Below are 27,012 nucleotides of genomic sequence, written 5' to 3'. Positions count from 1 at the left end.
ATAATAATGAGCATAATTTATTAATCAGTTTCAGATGATCAACATTTACTAATGCATTATTAAAATCCACCTTCATGCTTGTTAACATTAGTTAAAGCACTGTGCGTTAACATGAACTAAAATGAATGACCTATGTCTATTAAAGATGAATACTGTAATAAATGTATAGCTCATTGTTTGTCCACGTTAATAAAATACAGTAACTAATACCTTATTGCAAAAGTGTTACAAATACTTTTATAAAGACAAAAGCTCATTAAATCATGATGTAGATGAATCCATGAATCCAAATAGTAGCTCCACTACAGAGTGCTTAGAGACTAAAAGAACTACACGTTAAGTGCTTCACTTTTTAATAAACTCATACTTCAGTCGCGTTTCTGATTAGATTACAGAATATACCTTACATCCAATGTTGGATGATACAATCAGTGATTCTGCAAGGCACAACGTTAGGTTACCAAAAACTCTGAGGAGGATACAATGAATGACGGGACACGGGTGCAATGCAGTGTACAGAATATTGCATTCTCAGCCAGAAAACTGACCTTGTCTAATATCCACATTGTTCAGGTTTTCAGTCAAAACCAAAAAAATATATATATAGTGCTACATTTCCTACCTGAACAAACCCACATGATAATAACTGGGTAATTAGAACCAATCCTGGCTGAAGCAAAATATATAAAGTAAAATACATATTAGACAAAAAAAAAAGAAAGAAAGTGTAACACATTGACCAGTTAATATACGGGTGTAAATGGGTCAAGTTTCGATTTAGCACTTCAGTGCAGGAGGAAATATACTGCACTTCACTTCCCTCAGGTTACAACATTTATAAGGCAATCCAGAACACAGTTTAGGAAGGCCACTCAGCAACGCTCCACACACTCCAGGGAGAAACTGACTCTTCACACTGATCTGAAGTTGGCTTAAAAATGACTATTAATCACTCACCCTTGTGTCAGGCCTTCGGTTATGTTCAGAGCACAAATAAATGGCTATTTAACAGTTTACTTTCTCTTTAGTGTCAGTATATTGCGCACGTTCACAAGCACTGTATATCACATCACAGGCGCATCATAGGCACACATACAAACGTGAGCATATGCGCCCTTTACAGACACTAAGAAGAAATGGTTTATTTTTGCTTTATGTGCTCACAATTGTATTCTCGTTTTATTCATAATGAACCAGACGGCAAATGGTCTGTTTTGATTATGTTTTTGGTATTTTTTTTTATTTGGGATCAATTGCTGTTCACGGAGAAAGAGGAAGCTCTCCAGTTTCATCAATAATATCTTAATTTGTTTTCTCAAGATGAATGAAGGTCTCTGGGGGGTGAGGAGTCTGGAAAGACATGAAGCTGAGGAATTATTACCATAAAGGTGCTTGTTTTGGAAGTGTGTGAGCTCCGCTACTGGATCACTTTTGCTCACAAAATGTTATTTCATTTTTAATTTTATGCAATTTTGTACGTGATCATCTTTTTGATATTGAAGTAACATGATATTAGGAATATCTGACTTTTTAGGGGATTTGAAGAAATGTTCACAAGATAACTTGTCTTGTTATTTCTTAAAAATAATCAATCATTCTACAATGAGTGGCATGATTTTGTTTTGGGGGTGCAAAAATAATTTAAGAGGCTAGGAAACACCTTTTTCCTTCTGAACACTTAAAAAAATAGGTAAACTATCTTTTAGGGGCTGAAAAATTATACACGCTTGCTAAATAATAATAATAATAATACACCAAAATAAAAAAAGTGATACTAACTATTCCATACATTTAGTTTCAACTGCTAGCATAAAAGGGCTTATGGTTCAGAACAATGACTGTTTACATATACAGTTGAAGTCAGAATTATTAGTCCCCCTGTGTATTTTTTCCTTGATTTCTGTTTAAGATTTCTTCAACACATTTCTAAACACAAGAGTTTCAATAACTTATTTCTAATACCCGATTTATTTTATCTTTGCCATGATGACAGTAAATAATATTTGACTAGATGTTTTTCAAGACACTTCAAGACAGCTTAAAGTGACATTTAAAGGCTTAACTAGGCTAATTAAGTTAACTAGGTAGGTTAGGGTAATTAGGCGAGTTATTGTATAATGATGGTTTGTTCTGTAGACTATCGAAAACATATATAGTTTAAAGGGGCTAATAATATTGACCTTAAAATTTTTTTTTTTTTTATTAAAAACTGCTTTTATTCTAGCTGAAGTAAAAGAAATAAGACTTTCTCCAGAAGAAAAAATATTATCAGACATACTGTGAAAATGTCCTTGCTCTGTTAAACATAATTTGGGAAATATTTAAAAAAGCTAATAATTCTGACTTAAACTGTAGCTTTGCAGCTTCTATTGGAAAGAAAAGAAAAGATGTTGTGCAAGTGTTTCCAACAACATTGTTCCTCTATGCTGTTATCTTTAGAGTCAGAGTTATGCATTCATAGATGCAACATTCAGCCGCTACAGACACATGGACAAGTCTGACATCTTGGAAATGTAAACGCGTCGGCGCCAATAGCCTAGTGGTTAAGTGCGCCAACATATAGCACTATGGTGCTCACGGCGACCTGAGTTTGATCCAGGTTCGAGGTCCTATGGCGATCCTTCCCCTCTCTCTGCTCCCAATGCTTTCCTGTCTGTCCTCCACTATCCTATCCAAATAAAAGGTAAAAAAATAAATAAATAAATACGGCCGCAATCCTGGAGTTATTAAAAAAAATACACAAAAAATAAAGGAAATGTGAATGTGTCATGTCGTCGTTCACAGTTTTAAAATATTATATATATATATATATATATATATATATATATATATATATATATATATATATATATATATATATATATATATATATATATATATATATATAAAACTGCCTCTGGTTGTTAAACTTAAGATAAAAAAAAAAACAGGGAGACCTTCAACAAGTATGCATGCAATTAACTTTTTAATATCAAGTTAGCCAACACCTTTGTCTTGCTGTATTGTGTTAGTTTAGCAATAATCATCTGTAGTCTACTGTAAACAGATATTCACATAAGCGTATATGACCCATCCAATATGGCAAATGGTTAATTATGTCTAGCACACCATAGGATTTTATCTAATAAGGCCTATATGGTTACATACACTCACCGGCCACTTTATAACAACTCTTCGTTAATCAGCCAATCACATGGCAGCAACTCAATGCATTTAGGCATGTAGACATGGTCAAGACGATCTGCTGCAGTTCAAACTGAGCATCAGAATGGGGAAGAAAGGTGATTTAAGTGACTTTGAACGTGGCATGGTTTTTAGTGTATTTCAGAAACTGCTAATCTACTGGGATTTTCACGCACAACCATCTCTAGGGTTTACAGAGAATGGTACGAAAAAGAGAAAATATCCAGTTAGTGGCAGATCCGTGGGCGCAAATGCCTTGTTGATGCCAGAGTGGCCAGACTGGTTCGAGCTGATAGAAGGAACAGTAACTCAAATAACCACACGTTACAACCGAGGTATGCAGAAGAGCATCCCTGAACGCACCACACATCAAACCTTGAGGCGGATGGGCTACAGCAGCAGGTGCCACTCCTGTCAGCTAAGAACAGGAAACTAAGGCGACAATTCTCACAGGCTCATCAAAATTGGACAATAGAAAATTGGAAGAATGTTGCCTGACGAGTCTCGATTTCTGGTGCAACATTCAGATGGTAGGTATGGTTCACTGTACTCAAATGACTACAACAGTGACCAGATCTCAATCCAATGGAGCACCTTTGGGATGTGGTGGAACAGGAGATTCGCATCATGGATGTGCAGCCGACTAATCTGCAGCAACTGCATATTGCTATCAAGTCAATATGGACCAAATCTGAGGAATATTTCCAGTACGTTGTGCAATCTATGCCACGAAGGATTAAGGCAAGGTTCTAGTAAGGTGTACCTAATAAAGTGGCTGGTGATTGTAGACTCTTTAAAGCAATATTAAAAATATATCTTTGTCATTTTTGTTGTAATCCTTATGTAAATGGGCTTTAAATGTTTATTTGATAGTTTAGCAACTAAACTAGCTATTTGTATTTCGATATATCATTAGCCCTACTTGCTATTAAATGGGACACTAGCAAACTGTTCTCAGATCAGTGTGAAAGAGCCACACCTACCCAACAACAAGGTTTTTTCTTCAGTGGTAGCAGATACTGCCAATAAACATCCCAGAGGAACATGACTGCTGTCCACAGCAATACACATCCTTCCATCACAGCTCTTTAAAACCGCTCAACAATATGGCACGACATACGAAAATAAAATTGACTGTCAGGAAGTGGTATCCATACAGCATCCAAAATCCAGCATTGTCAGATTCAAATTGACAGCAATACGGACTGTTGGCCGGTGTGTGGCGATTGGCTAAAGCTCACCGAGAGCCGTGGCATCAAGATGGCACGCCGTCCTGGTCCATGCTGCTTCCTAAGGCTTCAATGTCATTGCTTATGTCTGAAATCATGCGGTCCCATTCGTCGCCCTCAGACGTGGCCGTTCCCTCATCTGATCCGCCCGCAGCACCGTTTCCGTTCGTGGTGGAGTCTGACGCAGAGCTCGTCGTGCGCTTATAACGGCCGAAACTGTCTGTGATGATGCCGCGGCCGTCCTTCACGCCGATGGTCTCCAGAAAGTTCTCAAAGTGCTGGCTGTCCTTCTCAGGGATGAACGGCCGCAGTCCTGGAGTAAACAAAACAAGGAGATTAGCCAATAAGAATAATCGTGAGGTTTGATGAGAGACTGATGCACTTTTAGAAACGGCATTTACAGGACCAAACCTGCAGAAATTCCAATTTTGTGACGGTATCCAAATTTTTTGATGACCCGTTTACATCATTTTACAAAGTGACTCGTATCTGATGTCTGCATTTACACTACACACAGTAAAGACCCAGGAAAAAACTAAACAAACAAAAAAGATCCAAGATGGCGTCGATGACGATGGCAGCCTCCGTGTCGTACTCTGCAGTAGTGTTTGTGTTTTTGTTAGTTTGTCCTGTCTCGAGTCATATTCCTACAATTAGTTTCACCAGAGACGAATTGTTGGACATTCGGGCACATACACCACCGAATATTTTTCCATACCTGGATTTATCTGATGTTCTGTTGGACATCGTAGTCGGCGGAGCCGCGGTGCTACTCAAACGCTTTCAAGCGCGCAGACGAGGAAAGCGTGCAGGCGCGCTGGTGAAACTCAGACAGCGCGGATTTCGGACCGCGTTGCCTAGCATCCATCTAGCAAATCTCCGCTCTCTACCCAACAAAATAGACGAACTCATTCTGCTCTCTCAGACAAACAGGGATTTTCTGCATTCAGCTGCTCTGTGTTTCACGGAAACCTGGCTGAACAACACCATACCGGACAACGCGCTTCACCTACCGGGCTATCAGCTGTTCAGAGCGGATCGCGACGAAGAATCAACGCGGAAATCACGCGGTGGCGGGACGTGCTTTTACATCAATGAAAGGTGGTGTACAGATGTAACAGTTTTAAAGAAGATGTGCTGTCCAGATCTCGAAGCCCTGTTTATTAACTGTAAGCCTTTTTACTCCCCGCGCGAGTTCTGCTCGTTTATCCTCGTCAGTGTTTACATTCCTCCGCTCGCGCACGCGAGTCTGGCGATACAGAAACTAGCTGATCAGATCACGGTGTTAGAGCAACAACACCCGGACTCTGCTTTAATCATTCTCGGGGATTTTAACAAAGCAAAACTGTCATGTGAACTGCCAAAATATAGACAGCATGTTACATGTCCCACAAGAGAAAGCAATATTCTGGATCACTGCTATACCACAATAAAGGATGCATACCGCTCCGTCCAACGAGCAGCTTTGGGACACTCTGACCATTGTTTGATTCATCTCATTCCAACCTACAGGCAGAAACTGAAAACAGCCAAACCTGTATTAAGATCTGTGAAAAGACGGACTAACGAAACAGAGCGGGATCTACAAGCCTGTTTCGACCTCACTGACTGGAGTGTTATTGAAGCTGCTGCAAACGATCTGGATGAGCTCACAGAGACTGTAACATCTTATATCAGTTTCTGTGAAGACGTGTGCATTCCTACCAGGACTCAACTCACATACAACAATGACAAACCATGGTTCACTGTAAAACTCAGACAGCTACGTCAGGCCAAGGAGGTTGCTTACAGGAATGGGGATAGGGCCTTGTATAAGCAGGCCAAATACACACTGGAAAAGGAGATCAGAGTCGCAAAAAGGAACTATTCTGAGAAACTAAGGAGTCAGTTCTCTTCCAGCGACTCAGCATCCGTGTGGAAAAGTTTGAAAAACATCACAAACTACAAGACACCATCCCCCAGCACTGTAGACAATGAACAACTTGCAAACGACCTGAATGAGTTTTACTGCCGGTTTGAGAAAACCCCCCACACCCACTCTGAACTGCTCTTCACGCCACCATTAACACCACCACCACCCCCCGCCTCCCTCATACCTGCCCTACAGTTTAACGAAGACGAGGTGCGCCAGGTCTTCCAGAAACAGAAGAGGAAAAAAGCACCAGGCCCAGATTTTATAACACCAGCCTGTTTAAAATCCTGTATATTAGCCCAAGTTCGCATGGTTTAATTTTTTGTTTTCCTTTTGACAAGTTCATGCCAAAAAAAGTTCTCATTTCTATTAATCTAGGCGTTTTTTAAAACCAGTAGGCATTTTAATGTCATATCTGATCTGTGCCACATGGGAGAAAATAAATCAGAATTGGGTCACTTGATCTACCCAGTGTAAATGCAGCCTAATAGTTCATGGGGAAATTTCAGCAGTTCAATTGATCATGTAAAACATCAGGAATGTCTAGGACTATAATTAAATTTATGAATATCTATATCTTTATATCTATATATATCTATATATCTATATATATCTATATATCTATATCTATATCTATATCTATCTATCTATCTATCTATCTATCTATCTATCTATCTATCTATCTATCTATATATATATATATATATATATATATATATATATATATATATATATATATATATATATATATATATATGAGCTTTAAATATGTATATATTTAAATATGTAAATATTTTTCCCCACTTTAAAGGGTGATATACCTTTTGTTTGCATTTGGAATAGAAAAGAAAATGTTTTAGATAAAATCTGAGAAATCTCTCACCCTCCATAGACACCAATGTCCCGACTCATTCATGCAAAAAAAAAAAAACATCCCCAAAATGGACCATATGAGTTCAGTGGTTAAATCTGAATATCATGAAGCTATGAGAATACCTCTGTGTACACATAAACTTTATTCAACAGTTTATTCTTTACAGTGTCCGTATAGAGCATGTGTTCACAAGAGATCTCAGCTCTTTTTTTGCATGTGGTGCTCGGTAGCGTTGCTGACCTACACCATAAATTAGAGCCCTGCACGGGCCTTAAATCTAAACCCTAGCCCGAGATGCACAGGCTGCAGCCCTGCCCTAGTTCAACAGCTTATCGAAATTTTTGTCCGAGTCTGACTCCGAAGCCTGTCCTTTTTTCCCACCAAACAGCTTATACTGTTACAGCCATTGAAATAGACCAGATTTGTATTTAACAGAAAGGTTTTTTTTTTTTTCAGAATAATTTAGAGAAATGTTTTTTATTTTATTTTTTTTTTTATGTAAGTTTTAGTTTAAGTTTAACACAGTGAGTTAACTCAATTAAGCAGCACTGTGCATAATCAGTTGGCTCATGATTTAAAGTTGTCAATATTTGAAAAGGTTTTCTTTCCTTTAGTGTTTTTTTTCCAGTTTTAAGTTTCATGTTCTCCATTGCACGTGGCTGGAAATCTGTATACCGAGGCATTACTGGCGCTTCCAGACCGCACGCATTAGGTCTCATTAAACTTTAAAAAAAAAGTTTTTTCTAAAGCAGACCCGAAGCCCGATATGCTGCTAGCTGTGACGTGAAAATTGACCTGAACCCCGGCCCTAGGGGCATAAAAAAAAAAACAAAAAAACATTGAATGTGAATGTGCCTGTGTTTTTTCAAACGGAGGAAGTTTGTGCATATCCGGGGTGTATATATGTATATATGTATATATGTGTATATATATATATATATATATATATATATATATATATATATATATATATATATATATATATATATATATATATGTGTGTGTGTAAGGACAGAGCTCATGAACGTGGACCCTATACTGACACTGAGAAGAAGAAACTGTTGAATAATGTTGTTATGTTTGTTTTATATGCACACAAAAGTATTCTTGTAGCTTCGTGATATTCAGATTGAAACCACTGAAGACATATTGTGGTGTGTTTTAAGAATGTTTTTTTGGTACCTTTCTGGTCTTTGAAAGAATTGAGATTATTGTTGTCTATGGAGGATGAGGGAGCTCTCACATTTCATCCAAAATATCTTAATTTGTGTTCTGAAGATGAACGAAGGTATCAGGGGTTTAGAACAATACAAGGTGAGCTATTATTGAGAGAATTTTCATTTTTTGGTGAATTATAGCTTTAAATAATTTTCAACTTTAGCTATCAATTTTGAATTATTTTATTTCAGTTCTCTGCAAAACATACTATTTTTATCCAGTGTTTATATTTGATGTTAATACATTTGAGAGTAAGAATTCTGTTTTCAAAAATTCAGCTAGCAAAGAGTACTCAAAAAAAATAATTATGTTAAGATCAGCTCAACATGCATCTAACCGAGAAGGAGGAACTTCCTGCTGTCTCCATAAAGCTGCCGCAGGTTGATACAGAACTCATGGATGGAGGCGCCGTTTCTGTATTCATGTAACAGTGTGGCAAACTGCTGGATCTCCTTAGATGACAGCTTTGTCCTCAACTGTTGCAGAGCAAACAACAATGTAAAACCACAATGAAATATGCAGAAACTAATTATAGTCTCAGGTTTAATTTACACTAGCACATTTCCGATAGATTCAGCCAGACATTTATACACCTTGATGTTGTTTATATCAAAATTAATTGATTTCCTCAAAATTCTACACACAATACCCCCATAATGACAATGTGAAAACATGATTTTTTTGAAATGGTTGCAAGTTTATTGAAAATAAAAAAGCTGAAAAATCACATGTACATAAGTTTTCACAGCCTTTGCTTAATACTTTGTTGATTCACCTTTAGCAGCAATTACAGCTTCAAGTCTTTTTGAATATGATGCCACAAGCTTGGCACACCTGTCTTTGGGAATTTTTGCCCATTCCTCTCAGCAGTAACTCTCAAGCTCTCTCAGGTTGGATAGGAAGCGACGGTGTACAGCCATTTTCAGATTTCTCCAGAGATGTTCAATAGGATTTAGATCTGGGCTCTGGCTGGGCCACTCAAGGACATTCACCTAGTTTTTGTGAAGCCACTCCATTGATATTTTGGCGATGTGCTTTGGGTCATTGTCCTGCAGGAAAATGAACCGTCGCCCCAGTCTGAGGCCAAGAGTACTCTTAAGAAGGTTTTCATTCAGGATGTCTCTGTAGATTGTTGCATTCATCTTTCCCTCTATCCTGACTAGTCTTCCAGTTCCTGCTGCTGAAAAACATCCCCACAGCATGATGCTGCCACCACCATGCTTCACTTAAGGGATGGAATTAGCCTGGTGATGAGCGGTGCCTGGTTTTCTCCAAACGTAACGCCTGGCATTCACTCCAAAGAGTTCTATTTTAGTCTGATCAGACCAGAGAATTTTCTTTCTTATGGTCTGAGAGTCCTTTAGATGCCTTTTAGCAAATTCCAGGCAGAGAGTATCTTCCATCTGGCCAATTTACCATACAGGCCTGATTGGTGGATTGCTGCACAGATGGTTGTCCTTCTGTAAGGTTCTCCTCTCTTCACAGAAGTACACTGGAGTTCTGGACTCAGAGTGGCTCAGAGTTATTGATCACCTCCCTGACTAGGCATTGGCCGGTATAAGAATCTGACGGTATGATAACCTTGGATAAAAATATCACTGTTTCACCGTATTGTAATTACTGCTCTAAAATGTATTTTCTTTAAATGTCTGGGTTAAATACAAACTTCTTTCCCCATTTGAACACAATTTATTTTATTTTGAGAAACATTTAAAATATTTTGACATATTTTGAGATGAGAAACATCTCAGGCTAAATAATTAATATGAATCATTTATATCTACTGTCTTAATTTGCTTCAAAAACACAGATTTCTTAAATAAATAAAATAAACTTAAAAAAAAAATAAAAAAATAAAAATAGTACACATACCTTAGGAACGGTATAGCAGAAAACGGTTTTAAAACCTTGACTTTTCCAAACCGTGGTACACCTTAAAAATGGTAATCGTCTCATGCCTATCCCTGACTAAGGCCTTTCCCCCCAATCACTTAGCTTAGATGGCCAGCCAGCTCTAGGAAGAGTCCTGGTGGTTCCAAACATTTTCCATTTATGGATGATGGAGGCCACTGTGCTCATTGGAAGTTTCAGAGCCTTCCCCAGCCTTGTGCCAAGAGACAATTCTGCCTCGGTGGTCTACAGACAATTCCTTTGTCTTCATGCTTGGTTTGTGCTTTGGCATGCACTGTCAACTGTTAAATCTTTTCAAATCATGTCCAATCAACTGAATTTACCACAGGTGAACTCCAATTAAACTGCTGAAACATCTCAAGAATGATCAGTGGAAACAGAATGTACCTGAGCTCAATTTAGAGCTTCACGGCAAAGGCTGTGAAAACTTATGTACATGTCATTTTTCAGATTTTTTTTTTTATATAAATTTGCCACAATTTTAAAAAAATATTTTTTTCACATTGTCATTATGGGGTATTGTGTGTAGAATTTTGAGGAAATAAATTAATTGATCCATTTTGGAATAAGGCTGTAACAAATAAAATGTGGAAAAAGTGAAGCGCTATGAATACTTTCCGGACACACTGCATTTTACTTACATAAATATTTAAGTTACTTATAGATTTTTTGATTTTCTTATCTTGTTCTGTTCTGAGTACTGGTGTTTAAATGAATTGCTGCAAACATGACTTTCAACTCAATTCTGTAGTGTTTCATATTGAACGCTGTTATAATTTGTCCTTGATTTAATAATTGTATAGATGCTACCACATAACACGTTTGTACAATTATTATCTGTCTTTAATGTTTTCATGTGGTGTACTGCGGACGAAGATCTTTACTCAAATGTAGTGAAAATGGCAGTATAGGTTGTCATTTTAAAATGCTGCTATAAATCTAAAAGGCACTAGTGTAAATGTGACCTCAAAATAAAAAGAAACAGCCTTGCAGATGTATTTTTATATAGCACATGAACAGGAACACTCACTGTGGTCATGTAGTCTTGCAGCAGTTCAGCAGCTGTTGTGCTCAGTTCACTCTCACTGGCTGTTTTGGTTTGTGGTGAGGCCGGGGCCGAGGTGGGGGAGGGGCTAGAGGAATGTCCCGCCTCTAGAGAACTCTGGAACGAGCTGCGATTGGATAAGACTCAATGACTGCTTAATTCAACAGATAAAGTGCCAGATTACTGGACAGTTGAAGTGATACTCACAATGTGCTTGCCTCAGCCTCAAACACATCTTTGACATCAACTTTACTTGAGGAGTCTTCTTTAATGAGGAAAAAAAACATAGGAAAGTATTTAGAGACATTATTCTACAAGGTCAGTGCAATATTTAACAGACTAAGCTTGAGGATAGCATAAATACGGTTTCCAATAAACCACCCCAGAAGAAATAATGTTGTGAAACTGACTGTGGCCTGTGGTTTTGGGCAAGTGCAAATTTACTGGGAAATCCCAAAATGATGAATCTGCTCCTGCTCACTTACCACTGTAGATTGAGAGATGCCTGGTGGGTGTTGTGGCTCCATCAAAGATGGCCCTGTCTAGGAAGTCGATGGTGGACTCGGTGTAGACGATCTGGAAGACTTGACTGAGTAGAAGACAGAGCTCCTCTGCTGCAGCCTGCGAAAGAAAAGCTCACGATAATCAGAGGTAGAGTTTAGATTCTCTGCCCGAGCCCAGATATTTCCTGCCACTATCTTCGGGCCGGGTTTTTTTTTAATTAGCCTAACTGCATGGAGAGCTATACACAAATCTGTAATGAAAGCACTGTTTGTGCGCATTTAAGGCACAAATATTTGTGTTTAAAATAAAAGACGCCAGGACAGACATGTTTACATATTATTAAGTGTATTTGTCTGTTTAAAAACACACCTAAATACCGAAGCATCCACTTTCGCTCATCTTCAAATCGCGTGTACAGAAGCTGATCTGAGAACAGTGTCTTTATACGGAGCGCCTCTGTCAGTCACCTGTGTGCAGTGTGTATGGAGAGCAGAAGCAGTGTGCAGGCGTTTGCCTTTTACGCAGCTGCAGCACAAAGCTCAGTGTTTCCTCTAGGATTTTTTCCAGCTGTGGCGGCAGACTCTGTTGGGCATTTTACACAGATCTACCAACTACATGTGGCGTTATTTCCTTGACAAATGTCGTGAGCGCACTATTAAGTCGAGATCGCATTCATGTAATAGCCTACAAGCATGTCGATCTCTGTGCTTGAGCGCCAATTTCCTCTGCTCCTGCACAAAACGTCTTGCGCGCCCTCAAACATACGCTGCTCAAGTGCAGATGTTCTTGCGCGTCCTCAAATAAACACTGCTGAAGTGTGATTTAGCGCGTTTATGTAACGAGCATGTCTCCAACATTTATTAGATTTGCTAGGAATATTTATGAATGGCTCTAACAGATCTACAGAGAGCATTAACGCATCCTGAAGTAAAGTGAAACCGGCTATCAAACTCCAGCAAGATAAAGTCATTGTATGCAGAACCACAGACCTTTTTCTATAAATAAAATATAATTATGGATACTGTGTTCATCATAACTGAAAAACTTTCTGCGCATGCGGTGTGAAACAGGCATTACATTAATTTACTGATTCAGACGTTGCAAAGTAAATCAGACCATTTTTTAAATAATTTCAACGTGGTTTTAAGCCAAAATGAAGCAAAAGCATAATTCTATTGAACAGCTTTTGCAATTAGGCTATGTTCACTCTTCAGGCAAATGTGGCCCGAATCTGATTTCCCCCCTCATGCGATGACAGTGTGCATAGCCCAAACCGCATGGAATCTGATCTTTTCAGGTCAGATCTGTGCCACTTTCATATGTAGTCTTAAATCAGACACAGATCTGATGTTTTGCAATGCAGACGCAGTGTGAATGGTTATGTCGGATTTCATGTGATTTTTAGATAATCTTCGAGCGACATGCGTCATCATTCTGTGCTGCAAACATCATCTGCTCCTCAGCAGCATAGAAGAATGGCAATTACTTTACCACAGAAAGTTGGTTGTTCATGTTGAAAAAGATTTTGAAGGCAAAACTGGTGCTTGTTAACTAATCTGGTTAACGATTGAGGCACTCAGCGGAGCTAAAGAGCGTCATAGGTGTTGCAGATAGGGGATCCGTGTGCAAAGGAGGAGGAAGGCAGGAAGGCAGGTGCTCGAGCACCTAAACCCCCCTTCTGCATGTGTTTGTTGTTTATAACGAATTAAAATGAAATAACTCTGCAAAAGGAGATAATCCAACTCCGCCTTCACAGTTCAGTCTGCGGTTGCTCATTAACCCTTGATGAGTTCACTACACCGGTGGTCAGAGCACCATGCGCCGCGCTTGTCATAAATCACAAATAATCAGTGTTTTCAATCACAAGAGACTTATTTTAGGTCTCAAATGCCGAAATACACATTAGCAGTAGCAGAACAACCCTTTACAGTTCATGAAATACACCACGGTTGTCTGTGAATAGAGTAATAATCATAAGCATGATCTGATAACATGCTTACTTCATACAGTATACACATTGTGTGCATAATTAGACATGTTGTGCTGTCCGTATCTGTACTTTTGTGCAGGCGGGGGCACTTTAGGAACAGGATCTGTTCACACTGCAAATCTGATATTGGCCACATTTATAAGAGCATTGTGAACAGCCATGCAAAAAAAAAAAAAAAAAAAAAAAAAAAAAAAAAAAAAAAATTCAGATCTGAGAAAAAAATCTGATTTGAGCACTAAGCCTGGCAATGTGAACGTAGCTTTAGACTATTTCACACTTAAGATGGAGTCTTTGATGCTACTTTCACTTTCATAGAAAGATATGGGAAAATGCTTTAAGGGGGTGGTAGCGGGATAGAATGGTAAAAAAAACAACCAAACAAGAGAATTCCGGCAAAAACGAGAAGCTTGGCAGGTATGCAGAAAGGATGAAAGTCAGCCTTCAATGTCTTCTTTTGTCACTTCTTCAAGCGTACCCCCGAGAGCGAGGTATGATAAATCTAAACTAATTTCTGTAACTCAAACAACTCAGAATTGTAGTTGAGAATGTCTGTTATAACAGCCCATGTATTAAAACAAATAGTCAGGTTTAAATCGGGCTCTGGCTCAAAATTACACAATGTGCTGGACCGGGTCAGGCTCAGCCACAAGGTGCATGGGCTCTGGTTTAATTTTTTGGGCTCGATCTAAGACCACATGAGAGGTTAATAAACTGCAAATAACCTTGAATGAAAATGGCCTTAAAGGTACTGTTTATCTCAAGATATTTCAGCTTTGTCCATTTTCCAGCAGAGTTTTTACTAATTACTCCTAATTAGACTAACACACTAGTTTTCTTCTTGTGTTTTAAAGTTTTACTTCTACAATGATTTTAAATCAATCAATGTTAATGCATATCTGTGAAAAAAAGATAAAAATGCTGTATTATGCATGCCAGGTCCGTATTCGGCACTGTCACATTGTTAGTAAATGTTAGTACATGTAGGGAAGTGACAACGTGTCAGCTGCAACTTGGTGCTAGTGTGTATTTGGAATGTGATGTGTGTATGTGATGCATCTCGGCTATTGGATGTAATTGATTGTAACTGATGATGTAAATCCACATTTTGCTGAAGCATTAGCAAACTCTTGACCAGCACCAACACTACAATGTACTACAATTTAGTGTATGTTTGATCACGCTTGCCATTAAAATTAACAAGTACTGCATATACTTAAATATAATGTACTTTGCATACACATGATGTGGATGTTTTCAAAGATTCCCTTTTTCAGGCACCAAAGCACATATGTTATGTAAAAGAACAGGCAATAAATCATAGAAGGATTCCCGTTTGTGGTTGAAAATGTTGTTGTGTAAACAGGTCAGTTTGATTAAAGTTTACATTAAGCTCTGCAGGGAGTGTCCCTCAGGGGCTAGTGTTGAGAACATCTAGTTACCCGGACATTAAAAAAGTGTTTACAAGACATTTTCAACTAAAAACCTGTAACATTGTGTTTTTTTGTCCATTCATATGAGCAATTGCCTTGGGGACATCAAAACAAGTTTTAAAGTGAAGTTTTTATTTTTTTTAATGGTACCGTTGATTTCTTTGTGCAAAATATCAAAAATTAAGTTGAGTTTATAAAGGCAGTTTAATCTAAATGTTTAAGGGTCACGAAACACCAAAACACATTTTTTGGGACGTTGACAGTCATAAACGTGTCCCACGTTGCTAAAAACACTATTAGGACACATATATTTCACCAAAAAAGTGAAAATTGGTTGTTTTTGCGTTATTTAGAGCAAATTCGTGCTTCCGGTTTGTAAAGAAATTTAGAAGCTACGTCACGACCATGAGATCATTGTGTAAATCCCAGAGTGGAGACTGGCTGTCTGTACCGGTGGATACAACGTGACGTCTTTGAGCTTTCAGCATTAATGCAAAAGATAAACTTGGTTCAAAATAATCAGCGCGCTCTATTGTGAATGAGGCACAACTTAATTTGCATGATAGCTTCGAAGACTGTTTTTACCTGTTCAGACGACAGAGAGACACCACGTTGTGTTGCCAACCGTCATTAAAACAAGTGGAAGAAGAATTGTTTAGAGACATGAGTTGTTAGTGTTGTATATATGTGCTGCAACAAAGGTTTTCTTTTCAGTTCCCCTGCTATGAGAGCGTAGCTGGACTCACATGTGGATTACAGTGGTCTGCTAACACATGACAAAAGTAAGTTTGTAATGAACATTTTTTACCCAAGAGCTTTTCGAATCTGGAAATTATAAAATCCGGTTTTGCAGCTCATCTCCTTTAAAAAAAAGACGCGGTTCTAGTTCATGTTGATTGTCACTTTGGTAAGTGTGCGATCAATGTACTTTGTTAATATTTATTCAGAGGCAAAGTTATTTAGTATCGTCAGCAGTACTCTTTCAGTTTGTAAAGATATACCTTAGTCAAAATGATTTATTTACTCAGTTTACAGTATTATCAATGCAATACTATGGACTGAAAGATCTGCTGTAAATGCTGCTCTCCGAATGTAAACACCTTATTCAAACTGCTAGTTGTGTAGGATTTAAATTTTAGGTTATGTTTACATGTTTAGTAATGATTTAACTAAAAGTGAAAAAGGTTTTCCTTATTTAATTTTTTATAATTTTACCATGCATACAACAGCACTGTCATCATCTTAATTTACTCACAAAGTGTTTCCCAACCCTGTTCCTGGAGGCACACCAACAGTACATATTTTGGATATCTCCCTTTTCTGACCCATTAACTTCAGGTGTTGGAGTATCTTCTGATGTTATGATAAGTTGATTCAGGTGTGTTTGATTAGGGAGAGGTTGAAAATGTGTACTGTTGGTGTGCCTTCAGGAACAGGGTTGGGAAACACTGCCTTAGAAAATGACTAAAAATGCTGTATAGACAAGCCAGGTTTGTGGTGAGCAAAGTGACTTTGTAAAAAACACTACATGCCCCCTCAGATCCTGTTGTCCAACATTATTGTACTTGCGTATACCTTCAGACTTAACCCACGTCACCTTATTTACAAACTCACACTTTTATTGTACATGTAAAATGATAATAGTATTGGATTAAAAAAAACATGCACTTTGAGAGAAATACGAGTCTCTCTTTACATCCAACCTTTCTGAAAAACCTATATTTTTTTTGGACAGCTGAACCAGCCTGTTGTGACGGGTTAACCATTTAGAGTGCCTGAAATGTAACGACCCCTATCATATTCAGGTTTTAGCTCCCTCCATTTTATGAGCACCAATAAACAGTATTGTATCTATAGTAACTATGGACTCAGCATTGGAAGCCCATGTCATTTTTATGATGAAATTACTTCCCTTACTGTTCTTTGAGGCAGACCAAAGATTTTACTAGATGTGAATTATGCAAATATGTAACATTTTAACATGGCTACATCATGGAAATAACGGCAAGACTACAAACAAGGCATTTCAGTGTAAAACTCTAAAAAGGCCATAATATGCACCCTTTAAATGACAAAAGCTAACCTTGTTGTCAACAGCCAGCACAAGCAGACAGCAGACCTCCACCAGCACAGCCCCACTCTCCGACAAAGAGCTCAGAGTGGGAGATTTCGACATCTCTGTACTATGACATGGGGAACCTCCGGGCTCCTGAGCTGCAAACAAAAATCATACAACCTTTATACATTTTTCAATCATTATGCTTTGAATCTTGAACCCACTGTGTTTAGTTTGATGCTCATTGGTTGACCACATGACTGTATACCTGTTTTTAGCACCACTAGATGAAGCGAGTCGTCTCTGATGTAGGACACAGCTGCAATGTCGTGGATGGGTACGCGCAGAATGATGTCCTCTCCGTCACGCCACACAAGCTTCACATTGTACGCCGACAAACTGACAACAGCATCCTGCTCTGATGTCAGCTGCCCCGCTAACTGATGAGACTTCTGCACAAGAAATGAGAGAACCAATGTGGAAACATGTCCTCATGTTGCAATGGTTCAAGTGAGCCAATTTTTTCTCCCATGTGGCACAGATCAGATATGGCCCATGTACGAGTAAGCAAAAAATAAAAAATAAAATAAAATAAAAAATCTCATAGATTCCGATTTACTTAAATCAGATTCAGGCCTTGTTCACATGTGGAAATTTATCCGATATGAATCAGATCTGTGTCCTCGTGTTTGCAGTGTAAGCAGGTAGATCGGATTTTCACCTGTCAATGCGAGTCATGCGTCATTAAAAACCATAGCATATGACGTCAACTCTGACGATTTCATTTCGGGACAGACTTCAGCAGAGTCGCAAACCTTAAATCTTATATACTAGAACAAAAAAGCTTTAATATTGTCATATAGCACAAGTATTTTAGCATGTTTAACGAGAGAGAGAGAGAGAGAGAGAGAGAGAGAGAGAGAGAGAGAGAGAGAGAGAGAGAGAGAGAGAGAGAGAGAGAGAGAGAGCGCGAGAGAGAGAGAGAGAGAGAGAGAGAGAGCGCGAGACTGTGAGTGAGTTAGAGTAAAACGCCCGTCATGTAAACAATATTAGGCTAAACTAAAACGGTTGCAAACATCACGTGCTTAAATCACGCCATGGAAATGACGTTAAGATGCCTAGTGGTTTAAAAAAAGCCTAGATTAAAAGAAAATGGGCAAATGAGAACTTTTCTGTCATAACCATAGGAAAACAAATAAAAATAAAAATAAAACCTCGCTAACAGATTAAACACAAGAATAGAGAAAAGAGCGCTTTTTTGCTATCAGCTGTCAGTCAGTGCCCGCTCTTTTTTCTTGCTCATTGCGCCTTTTGCCTTGTAATTACAAACAATCAGATCCGAGTCACTTTTAAAAGATGATGCAAGCGGGTCATCAAAAAAAAAATTGGATAGTCACAAAATCGGAATTGACCCTTAAGATCTGCAGTGTAAATGCAGCTATATGAGTATTGAGCTTACCCTGGCATTGTCAATGAGCTGAAGAACTTCAGTGCGGCTGGAGGGATTCAGGTATCCAGGAACTGAGGTCAGCTGTCCCAGATACTACAACAATAATAACAATGTTATTAATTATAGAGCCTTTCTAGAATACAATAGAGCATGGTTAACAAGAAAACAATATTAAGAACAAAAATATTAATTCCTAAATAATCACAAGAAATTACGGGGCACATTAAGAGACTGCATCAACATCCAGAGGAGAATTACTAAATAACTAGCTATGGGAGGGATCACAAAAGTTGATATAGATTTGGGTATCGGCAACATAACAGTGGAATCTAGAGGTGTAACGGATCACAACCCATGGTTCGGAACGCACATGACCTGTGGATTAATAACTGTAGGTTAATCCAATATTTATAAAAATTGCAGAGAGATCGGCTCCCGCATTATTCAAACCACATGCATGAAGGCATTTTGGCCTCCCTTTAAAATATAATGAGGACGGAAATGTTGATGTGGGACCTACCTAAATGCTTTCTTAGGTTATTTATTAAAGATGTTTTCTGTCACTGTTTAGCCTGCATTAATGTATTTGGTGTAAAGCTGCACAATTAAACATTAAAAGGTTGCAATCTCAATTAAAACCCACGCAACATGAATGAATAATGATTTGCATATGTTTATTAATCCTTCAAAACGCTGCACTCAAATCTGCGTTTGATCGAGAGATTCAGTTTTTACACTTTTTCAGTTAGTTACAAACAATTAAATAACACAGAAGTACTGGGAGAACAGTTTATAGTTATATATCTAAATATTTTTATATATATTTATAGATATAAACACTGATGTTTCTGGTAAGGATTAAAATCGCTGTGTAAGGGAACTTGACGCTGGTGAATGTTGTAGCAACTACAATGTGTAACCAATGGGTGGCGACAAACAACCATCAAAATTATGTCACTGAATATGTTTTCAAAAATGATGCACCTATAATGAAACAAAGTTTTGTGTGTCAATTGTTCAATCATTAATTAAAAAATAAATATGATTTGTTTTACAAGATGTTAGATTTTTATATTTAGCATTAACAGTAGCAAAGATCGTTTTTCATATTGAATATTTTCTCTTTTTTCAGCTGGTTCTTTCTTGATTTTTATTTTTATTCAAATTACAGGTTCTAAGTTATGTTTCTTAAAACCAATGGTTTTTGCAGTGATATTTTTGTATAAATGGAAAGCAAATGACATTTCTCTCCTCCCTTTTTTTGCTGATCCGAAAAAAGGTCTGATCCATGACTCAAAAACTGTAGTGTGATCCGAACTGTAAGATTTGTGATCCATTACACCACTAGTGGAATCCCTGGTGCCTCAATATTTGTTTAAACAAAAACAAACTAGAAATAAAAAAGGACTGAGAACTGAACCCTGGTGGATGCCACATGGAAAAAAAAAAAGAAAAAAAAGAAAAGAAATAAGCTGCAGGATGTTATTTTGTGAGAACCTGTAATGTCAATTACTGAAAAGCAGGTGAGAATTAAACTGTGGTAGATGCTGCCAAATGCAGATGCAATAGTAAAGGTAATCAAGGGTTGAGTCTTTATAACCAAGATGGATTGGACACATCACCTTTGATTTTAGCAACTAAAGAAACAGAAATGTTTTCCAGTGTGTGTAAGCAATATAAATGCAATAAAACAATGAAATATCAGCACACAATACAAAAGCAGAAGCTGAGTAATACCTTAACTTCCTTCTCGATGTAGTCATTGAGCAGAATATCTGGGTCGATACGGTGGTCTGGGAGAGAGAGGGAGAAGGTGTGGAGGGCCCTGCGTTCAGTGGACTTCTCCAGAGCCTTCTTATCTCTACCCTTCTCCCCTTTCAAAAACACCCGCTTGAACGGAGACACAATACCTGGCTGCAGAAAGAAACAGAAAGAGGAAATCACATCACGACTTTAGGAAGTCAAAAACGCAGGAGATTTTTTTCAGCGTGACCATAAATTTATGAGCTTGGTCAGTGGCTAGCTGTGTGAAAATGATTCTTGCTGATGTCTTGTATACACTGCACATTGATATACTGGATTTCCACTGATGACATCTTTGAATTGTGTGATCTGGACTGATACGGCAACAGTTACTACAACAATCTCAAGGCTAAGCCTCTATGGACGTGTCAGTTATGTTGACACAGAAAAATGTTTAGCAACAGGATTTTTTATTTTTACAATAAAAACGAAGTATAAACCAAAATATACTCCTTAACATGCAGTCCTTCCTATTTAAATGCACTGTTGGCTAAAACACGTCTGCAGCGCTACATTTGCTTGAGGGCTTTTATGAAACCATATACCTTTGCAAAAGCATAATGAGATCGACATTCGTGGAAAAAGGCTGCTATTTACTCTGTGGTAAACCCAACCACTAATATCAGCTTGCTATTCAACAGAAAAGCCTCTTGGAAATAGTTATGGCTGAAATCTGAAGGAGTGAAATCTTTAAGTAACCACTTTGTTTTTCAAAGTCTGCGGATCTGCAATGGTGAATTGAATATGTATTTAAAAAAGACGTTTCAGTAAAAACAAGATTTCGACAAGCCCTACCTCTGTCTCCATGACTGGCCTCTACAGTATCAACACAATGGAAATGGCCACCGTACGACAGCTGTCCTTAACAACAGGCGCGCTGCTCTTGAAACAGGTTGCATGTGGCTTGTGACAAATGAGATCAAGCCCAACTCCCTCAAAACAGCAAGAGAAACCACACCCCACGATACACACGCGTCCCCACACAAACACTCAGACACTCTGCTTTAAGCTATAGTTCATGCAATAAGGAAGAACACAAACCGCCATTTCCTGTGATGAAACAGTCAAACAATCTTTCAGAAGTGTGTCAAACTGCTACGAGAAGATCCTCAATAATAACTGTTTTGAAAGATGGACTTCGGATTTTTGTGGTGTGTATTTAGGTGCTAAATATTGGGTTAAGGCAGGAATTATATGCTTTATAAAGAATTAACTAACATTATTAGGATTCTTTTTAATAATGTTTTTAATATGGTACTACAAAAGCACTTTAATATTGGCATTTTTTTTAAATAATAAACTATAGATCAGGGATTCCTTTCTCACTTTAATTTGCAGCTTGAGGTTTTTGGCCCATTGGGGTTTGGAGAAGTCCTGCTATAAAGTACTGTATTCAAAAATGTCCACAGCAGTTTATAATATTAATGTTAATTTATAACTTGTAACTAACTAAATTATTGAGCAGCCAAGGAATGAGACACTACAACAACATCAACATTTCATGAGTCTGTGTCCTTCTGAAATTTCAGAAAACACGGCGCACAAGTGATCCTCACCAGAAGAAAAAAAGACAATGCACACTAAGAATTTGGCAAGATTTGAAAAAACTAAAAATAATAAATAAAACATTCAGCAAGAAGCCATTAATATGAGTGACAGTAAAGACTATTAATTAAATGTGAATCAGTTTTATTCATGAAAGAAGAATCCCAAAAATGTCCCACACATATCTTAAGCAATTTGGACAAAAATGAGAAGTTTCTTGATCATCAAATCAGCAAATTTGATGAAATAAAAACAAAATATTTAAAAAAATTAAAAATTATAATAATAATAAAAATCTTTTATTTGGTTTTACAGAAAAAAAGACTTAAAATGTATTCATTTATTTTACATTGTTATCATTTTAAATTTAGGATATTAATAATTATACTTATTTGAATTCTATTAATCTGACTATATTACTGATCCTACCACTTTAATCAGTAGAGAGAGAGTTAAGTTTATTGCCATAGCAGCGTCTCTGGCTATGTAATGACAAAAAAAAAAAAATGAAAAAACGTTTAAACTATTTTTTAATAGCACTTTTCAATAAAAATATTTGAACAATATAAAGTCATCAACATCAATAAATATTATACAAGATAAAATACATAAATAACAACAATAATAATATAGAAGATAAAATAATAATAAATCTAAAACTGCAAATGATAAAAATTGTACAATTATGGAAGAATTCACATTAAACATATTTCATTTAAAGTCTCTCCAGACGAAAAACATTGTCTGATATCATTAAAAATAGGGCATTCCACAAGAATACTAGCTTTCTTTACTATATTGACATTTTGGGGGGTCTTCTCCTTTGAGTAAATAATCATGTGTGTCTCGTGTGTCCTATACAACATCTTCTGTAAACAATGTCATCATGTCTTGAGTCAAAATATAGTTGGAATTTTTTCCTATTTTAGGCTGGATTTTAAAAAGTTTTTTTCTGAGCACTGATGCCATTCTGCTTATCATATGTTAAAAATATAGCCTTTTATTTTTTGACCAGTATAACAACCTTCTTCTAAATAAATAATAAAGAGATGAACTTACCAATTCCAAACGTTTGAATGATTTTTGCTGCTATCTTTTTTGATGTTAGTCTTTTTCAGGCTTTACAAAAGCGTGTATCAGAAGTTGATCTTGCTGGTGTTTAAAGAAATACTTGCAAATATATACAGTTGAAGTCAGATTTATTAGCCCCCTTTGAAGTTCTTTTTTAAACATTTCCCAAATGATGTTTAACAGAGCAAGGAAATTTTCACAGTATGTCTGATAATATTTTTTTCTTCTGGAGAAAGTCTTATTTGTTTTATTTTGGGTAGAATAAAAGCAGTTTTAAATTTTTTTTTAACCATTTTAAGGTCGAAATTATTAGCCCCTTTATGCTCTTTATTTTTTGATAGTCTACAGAACAAACCATTGTTATACAATAACTTGCCTAATTACCCTAACCTGCCTAGTTAACCTAATTATCCTAGTAAAGCCTTTAAATGTCACTTTAAGCTGTATAGAAGTGTCTTGAAAAATATCTAGTAAAATATAATTTACTGTCATCATGGCTGAAGATAAAATAAATCAGTTATTAGAAATGAGTTATTAAAATTATTATGTTTAGAAATGTGTTGAAAAAAATCTCTGTTAAACAGAAATCGAGGAAAAAGATAAACAGGGGGGCCTAATTTTATTACGCTTTTTTTTGTATGTAAGATAGATGTCTTTTATAGATTACAGATGTTCTATAAGACTTGCTGTGTGCTTTACAAATCATAGTACGATCATTCAATACCAGGACTGTGGATTTCCAGTTGGTTAATTAAAAAAAAAAAAACAGACAAATTCTTCCACAGTTTCTTTGACAGTAAACGACTCAACAGCTCCAGCGTGTGGCCACGTGAGGAATCTTTTCCTTTTAGTTAAATCAGACAACCAAAAACATACATTCTACAGTAGCTGATAAGATAACTGAGAGAATGATCGTGCAACATCCAACCAAACTAACTGCAACTCAAGTACAAGTAAAAGATCTGCTTAGTTTGAATGTTATGCGTCCTCTGTGGCAAAGGGAAAGAAACTATCGGCTCACAGTGGTGATTAAAAGGCAGACACAGGGCCGTCACATCCTGTCTGAGTCTTTGGAGAGCCCAGCCCTCCATTCTCCCCTGTGCATGAGGAGGAAAGACTGAGCTCAGCAAGCACACAACACCGGACTGATTGGAAAGGCCATAAGTCCTGTCTGTGCTCCTGCCTTTCCTTAAATCAGCTGTAATTGTCAGCTGAAAAAGGAGTTATTCTGCGTAGATCACCTATACTGCGTACACTACCTATAGGGCCTAATAGGTGATTTATTAGTACTTTTAGTTTATAAACCATTGCCTCAGTTTGTCATAATTCAGAGATTTCTGCTTTCTAATAAATATATATATATATTTTTTTTTTCTTGTGTACATTAAAATGTGATGCTTATATTTATTTTTATTAGAAATAAATAATGAACATGTAAGAAGACACTTACTATTCCTAAATTAAATGTGTAACAACTGTTTATATACACCATAAACATATTATAAATTGGGTAAAGTTGGTTTTATATTTGCAAATTCTGACTTTCTCCTTTATAATATAACTTTAGAAAAATATTCTTTGCAAATTCTAAATAGGGAAATCATATTAGCAGCCAAAGACTATCAAAGTTTATTGTTCAGTCGATTAAACAGTGCTAATGTTATTTTGTAGTCATACTTGCATGCAATTTCAGAACGAATATTCAAAGTATTATGGTAAACAACATAAGCAGCATATCACAAGTTGTCACTAAACAACCATGCGAATATAAAAGCAACTTTACCTCAATATTATAACATATTATTTCACAAATACAAGGCTGCTAAAGGCATGCCTGGATAATTTTAATGAAACAGATTGAGGTAAAGTTGGATTTATATTTTGACTTTCTACTTAATATTATATTCTCAGAAAAGTATTCTTTGCCAATTAAAATAGGGAAATCATATTAGCAGCCAAAGACTATCAAAGAACAACACTGTTTACAGTCAATTAAATAGTGCTAATTCAGTTTTAAAGTCATACTTGCATGCGATTTCAGAACGAATATTTAAAGTAGCGCTGTAGACAATATAGGGAGCATGTCTCAAGTTGGCACTGAACAAACGGGTGAATATAAAACCAACTTTACCTCATTATTATAAAATATTACTTTAGAAATATAAGCATGCCTGAATAATTTAAATGAAACACTAGAAAGTCTTTTAATTCTAAGTTCACAATCCTAAGATGAAAACACATTGAGCCCTATACATTATCATCATAAAGAGCTAGAAGACAAAAAGTGTTAAACTAGCTTTGTTAGCAGTTTTTTGGTTAGTTATCATTGCTGAACGGATTGAGGTTAAATTGGGTTTATATTCTGACTTTCTACTTAATATTATATTTTCAGAAAAGTATTCTTTGCCAATTATAAATAGGGAAATCATATTAGCAGCCAAAGACTATCAAAGAACAACATTATTTACAGTCAATTAAATAGTGCTTATGTTGTTTTGAAGTCATACTAGCATGTGATTTCAGAACGAATATTCAAAGTAGCGTTGTAAACAATATAGGGAGCATGTCTCAAGTTGTCACTGAAGAAATGTGCGAAAATAAAACCAACTTTACCTCATTATTATACATTTTTAAGCATGCCTGGATAGTTTAACTGAAACGCTGTAAAGTCTTTTAATTCTAGGTTCACGATGCTGGGCTAAAAATATATTAAGACCTATAAATTTTATCATAAAGAGCTAAAAGACAAAGAGAGTAGAGAAAACGAAAGTGTTTTGATCGCAATTTTTGGTTAGTCATAATTTCTGAACGGGTTGAGGTAAAGTGGGTTTTATATTCTGACTTTCTACTTAGTATTAAATAGTGCTAATGTTGTTTTGAAGTCATGCTTGCATGTTATTTCAGTACGAATATTCAAGGTAGTGTGGTAAACAATATAGGAACCGTGGCACAAGTTGTCACTGAGCAAATGTGTAAATAAAAAACAACTTAACCTCAATGCTGAACGAATCGTTTTGGGGGTTTTTGCATTTACTAACGTTAACGTTACTATGCAAACCACGATTTCAACCTCCAGAGACCAGTATAGATTTTCTACGTGGCCATACGGGGGCTCTGTAACTGACATCTTTGACTGAATACTTTACAAAAAGCCACCAAGAATCAGAAGAAAATGTCAAGCGCCAGATCTTTGACAATCACAGTAAAGTCACATGCTGAGATTCTGAGTGTTTATCTTTGGGCTGCGCATATTCATAACTAACAAGCAGCACTAGCTTTTTCCTTGATAATCTAGTTTAGTTACAAGAAAACGAGCGGAAATTATTCTAAACATATCTTATGGAATGAATACAGACACGAATGATTTAAAAGATAGTTAATATTGCTGTTTTGTCGTGGTTAGGCCAACACTTTTAAGCTACTAACCATTTTTGTATCGTACACGGGTAAACTCTGGGAACATTACAGCGTTAACTTACCTTTTTGACTTTCTTTACATCCTCCTCCATCTCTACGTACAAATGCTCTTCATTTTCGCTGTATTGGATGTGGTGATGTCCACCAATTCACTGCCATCTGCCTCCTACACGTCAACGGCGGCGCTTCGGCGATCTACCTAAACAAACCGACGATCCAGAATCACGTGCTCGTGGACCGTCAAGAAACGAGTAACCTTATTTGTCGAGGTAAAACTTGGAATTTATTAAAAGGGGGACAGAGACCGAACAGATATAATAAAATAAAACAAAAACAGCAACAAACTTTTCAATCCTGCCGCCATTTTGGGCGTA

At 36.9% G+C, this 27,012-nt stretch overlaps 1 protein-coding gene across 4 annotated transcripts; it reads right to left on the bottom strand.

The window, feature by feature from the left end:
* Positions 1-336: 336 nt before the first annotated feature.
* ccm2 (CCM2 scaffold protein) lies at positions 337-27,012 on the bottom strand. Of its 4 annotated transcripts, XR_008839571.1 has the most exons (11): positions 26,701-27,012; positions 20,540-20,716; positions 18,812-18,895; positions 17,621-17,804; positions 17,380-17,510; positions 11,858-11,993; positions 11,580-11,637; positions 11,358-11,499; positions 8,754-8,892; positions 4,167-4,725; positions 337-2,668 (listed from the first exon to the last, which is right to left on the bottom strand). XR_008839571.1 is itself a non-coding variant. In XM_056481149.1 (10 exons), exons 1-10 carry the CDS (start codon positions 26,728-26,730, stop codon positions 4,439-4,441), a joined length of 1,368 nt encoding a protein of 455 aa, XP_056337124.1. In that variant the 5' UTR covers positions 26,731-27,012; the 3' UTR covers positions 2,949-4,438. The 4 variants fall into 4 exon arrangements, 3 of the variants coding, with proteins under 3 accessions (XP_056337124.1, XP_056337125.1, XP_056337126.1); XM_056481149.1 differs by lacking the exon at positions 337-2,668 and having other exon boundaries at positions 2,949-4,725; XM_056481150.1 differs by lacking the exon at positions 337-2,668 and having other exon boundaries at positions 2,949-4,725; positions 11,580-11,634.

The sequence above is a fragment of the Danio aesculapii genome, chromosome 20 (genome assembly GCF_903798145.1).
Source record: "Danio aesculapii chromosome 20, fDanAes4.1, whole genome shotgun sequence".
Lineage (NCBI taxonomy): Eukaryota > Metazoa > Chordata > Actinopteri > Cypriniformes > Danionidae > Danio > Danio aesculapii.
Note: the sequence above shows the minus strand (reverse complement) of the source record. Positions and strands in the feature narration are given on the sequence as shown.

Coding starts and splice junctions, on each gene's coding strand:
- ccm2 (XM_056481149.1), bottom strand. CDS start 26,730: ATGGAGGAGGATGTAAAGAAAGTCAAAAAG. Junction 20,717..26,700: donor ATGTAAAGAAAGTCAAAAAG/GTAAGTTAACGC, acceptor TTCTTTCTGCAG/CCAGGTATTGTGTCTCCGTT. Junction 11,994..17,379: donor TGCTGGCTGTTGACAACAAG/GTTAGCTTTTGT, acceptor TTTCTTTCGCAG/GCTGCAGCAGAGGAGCTCTG.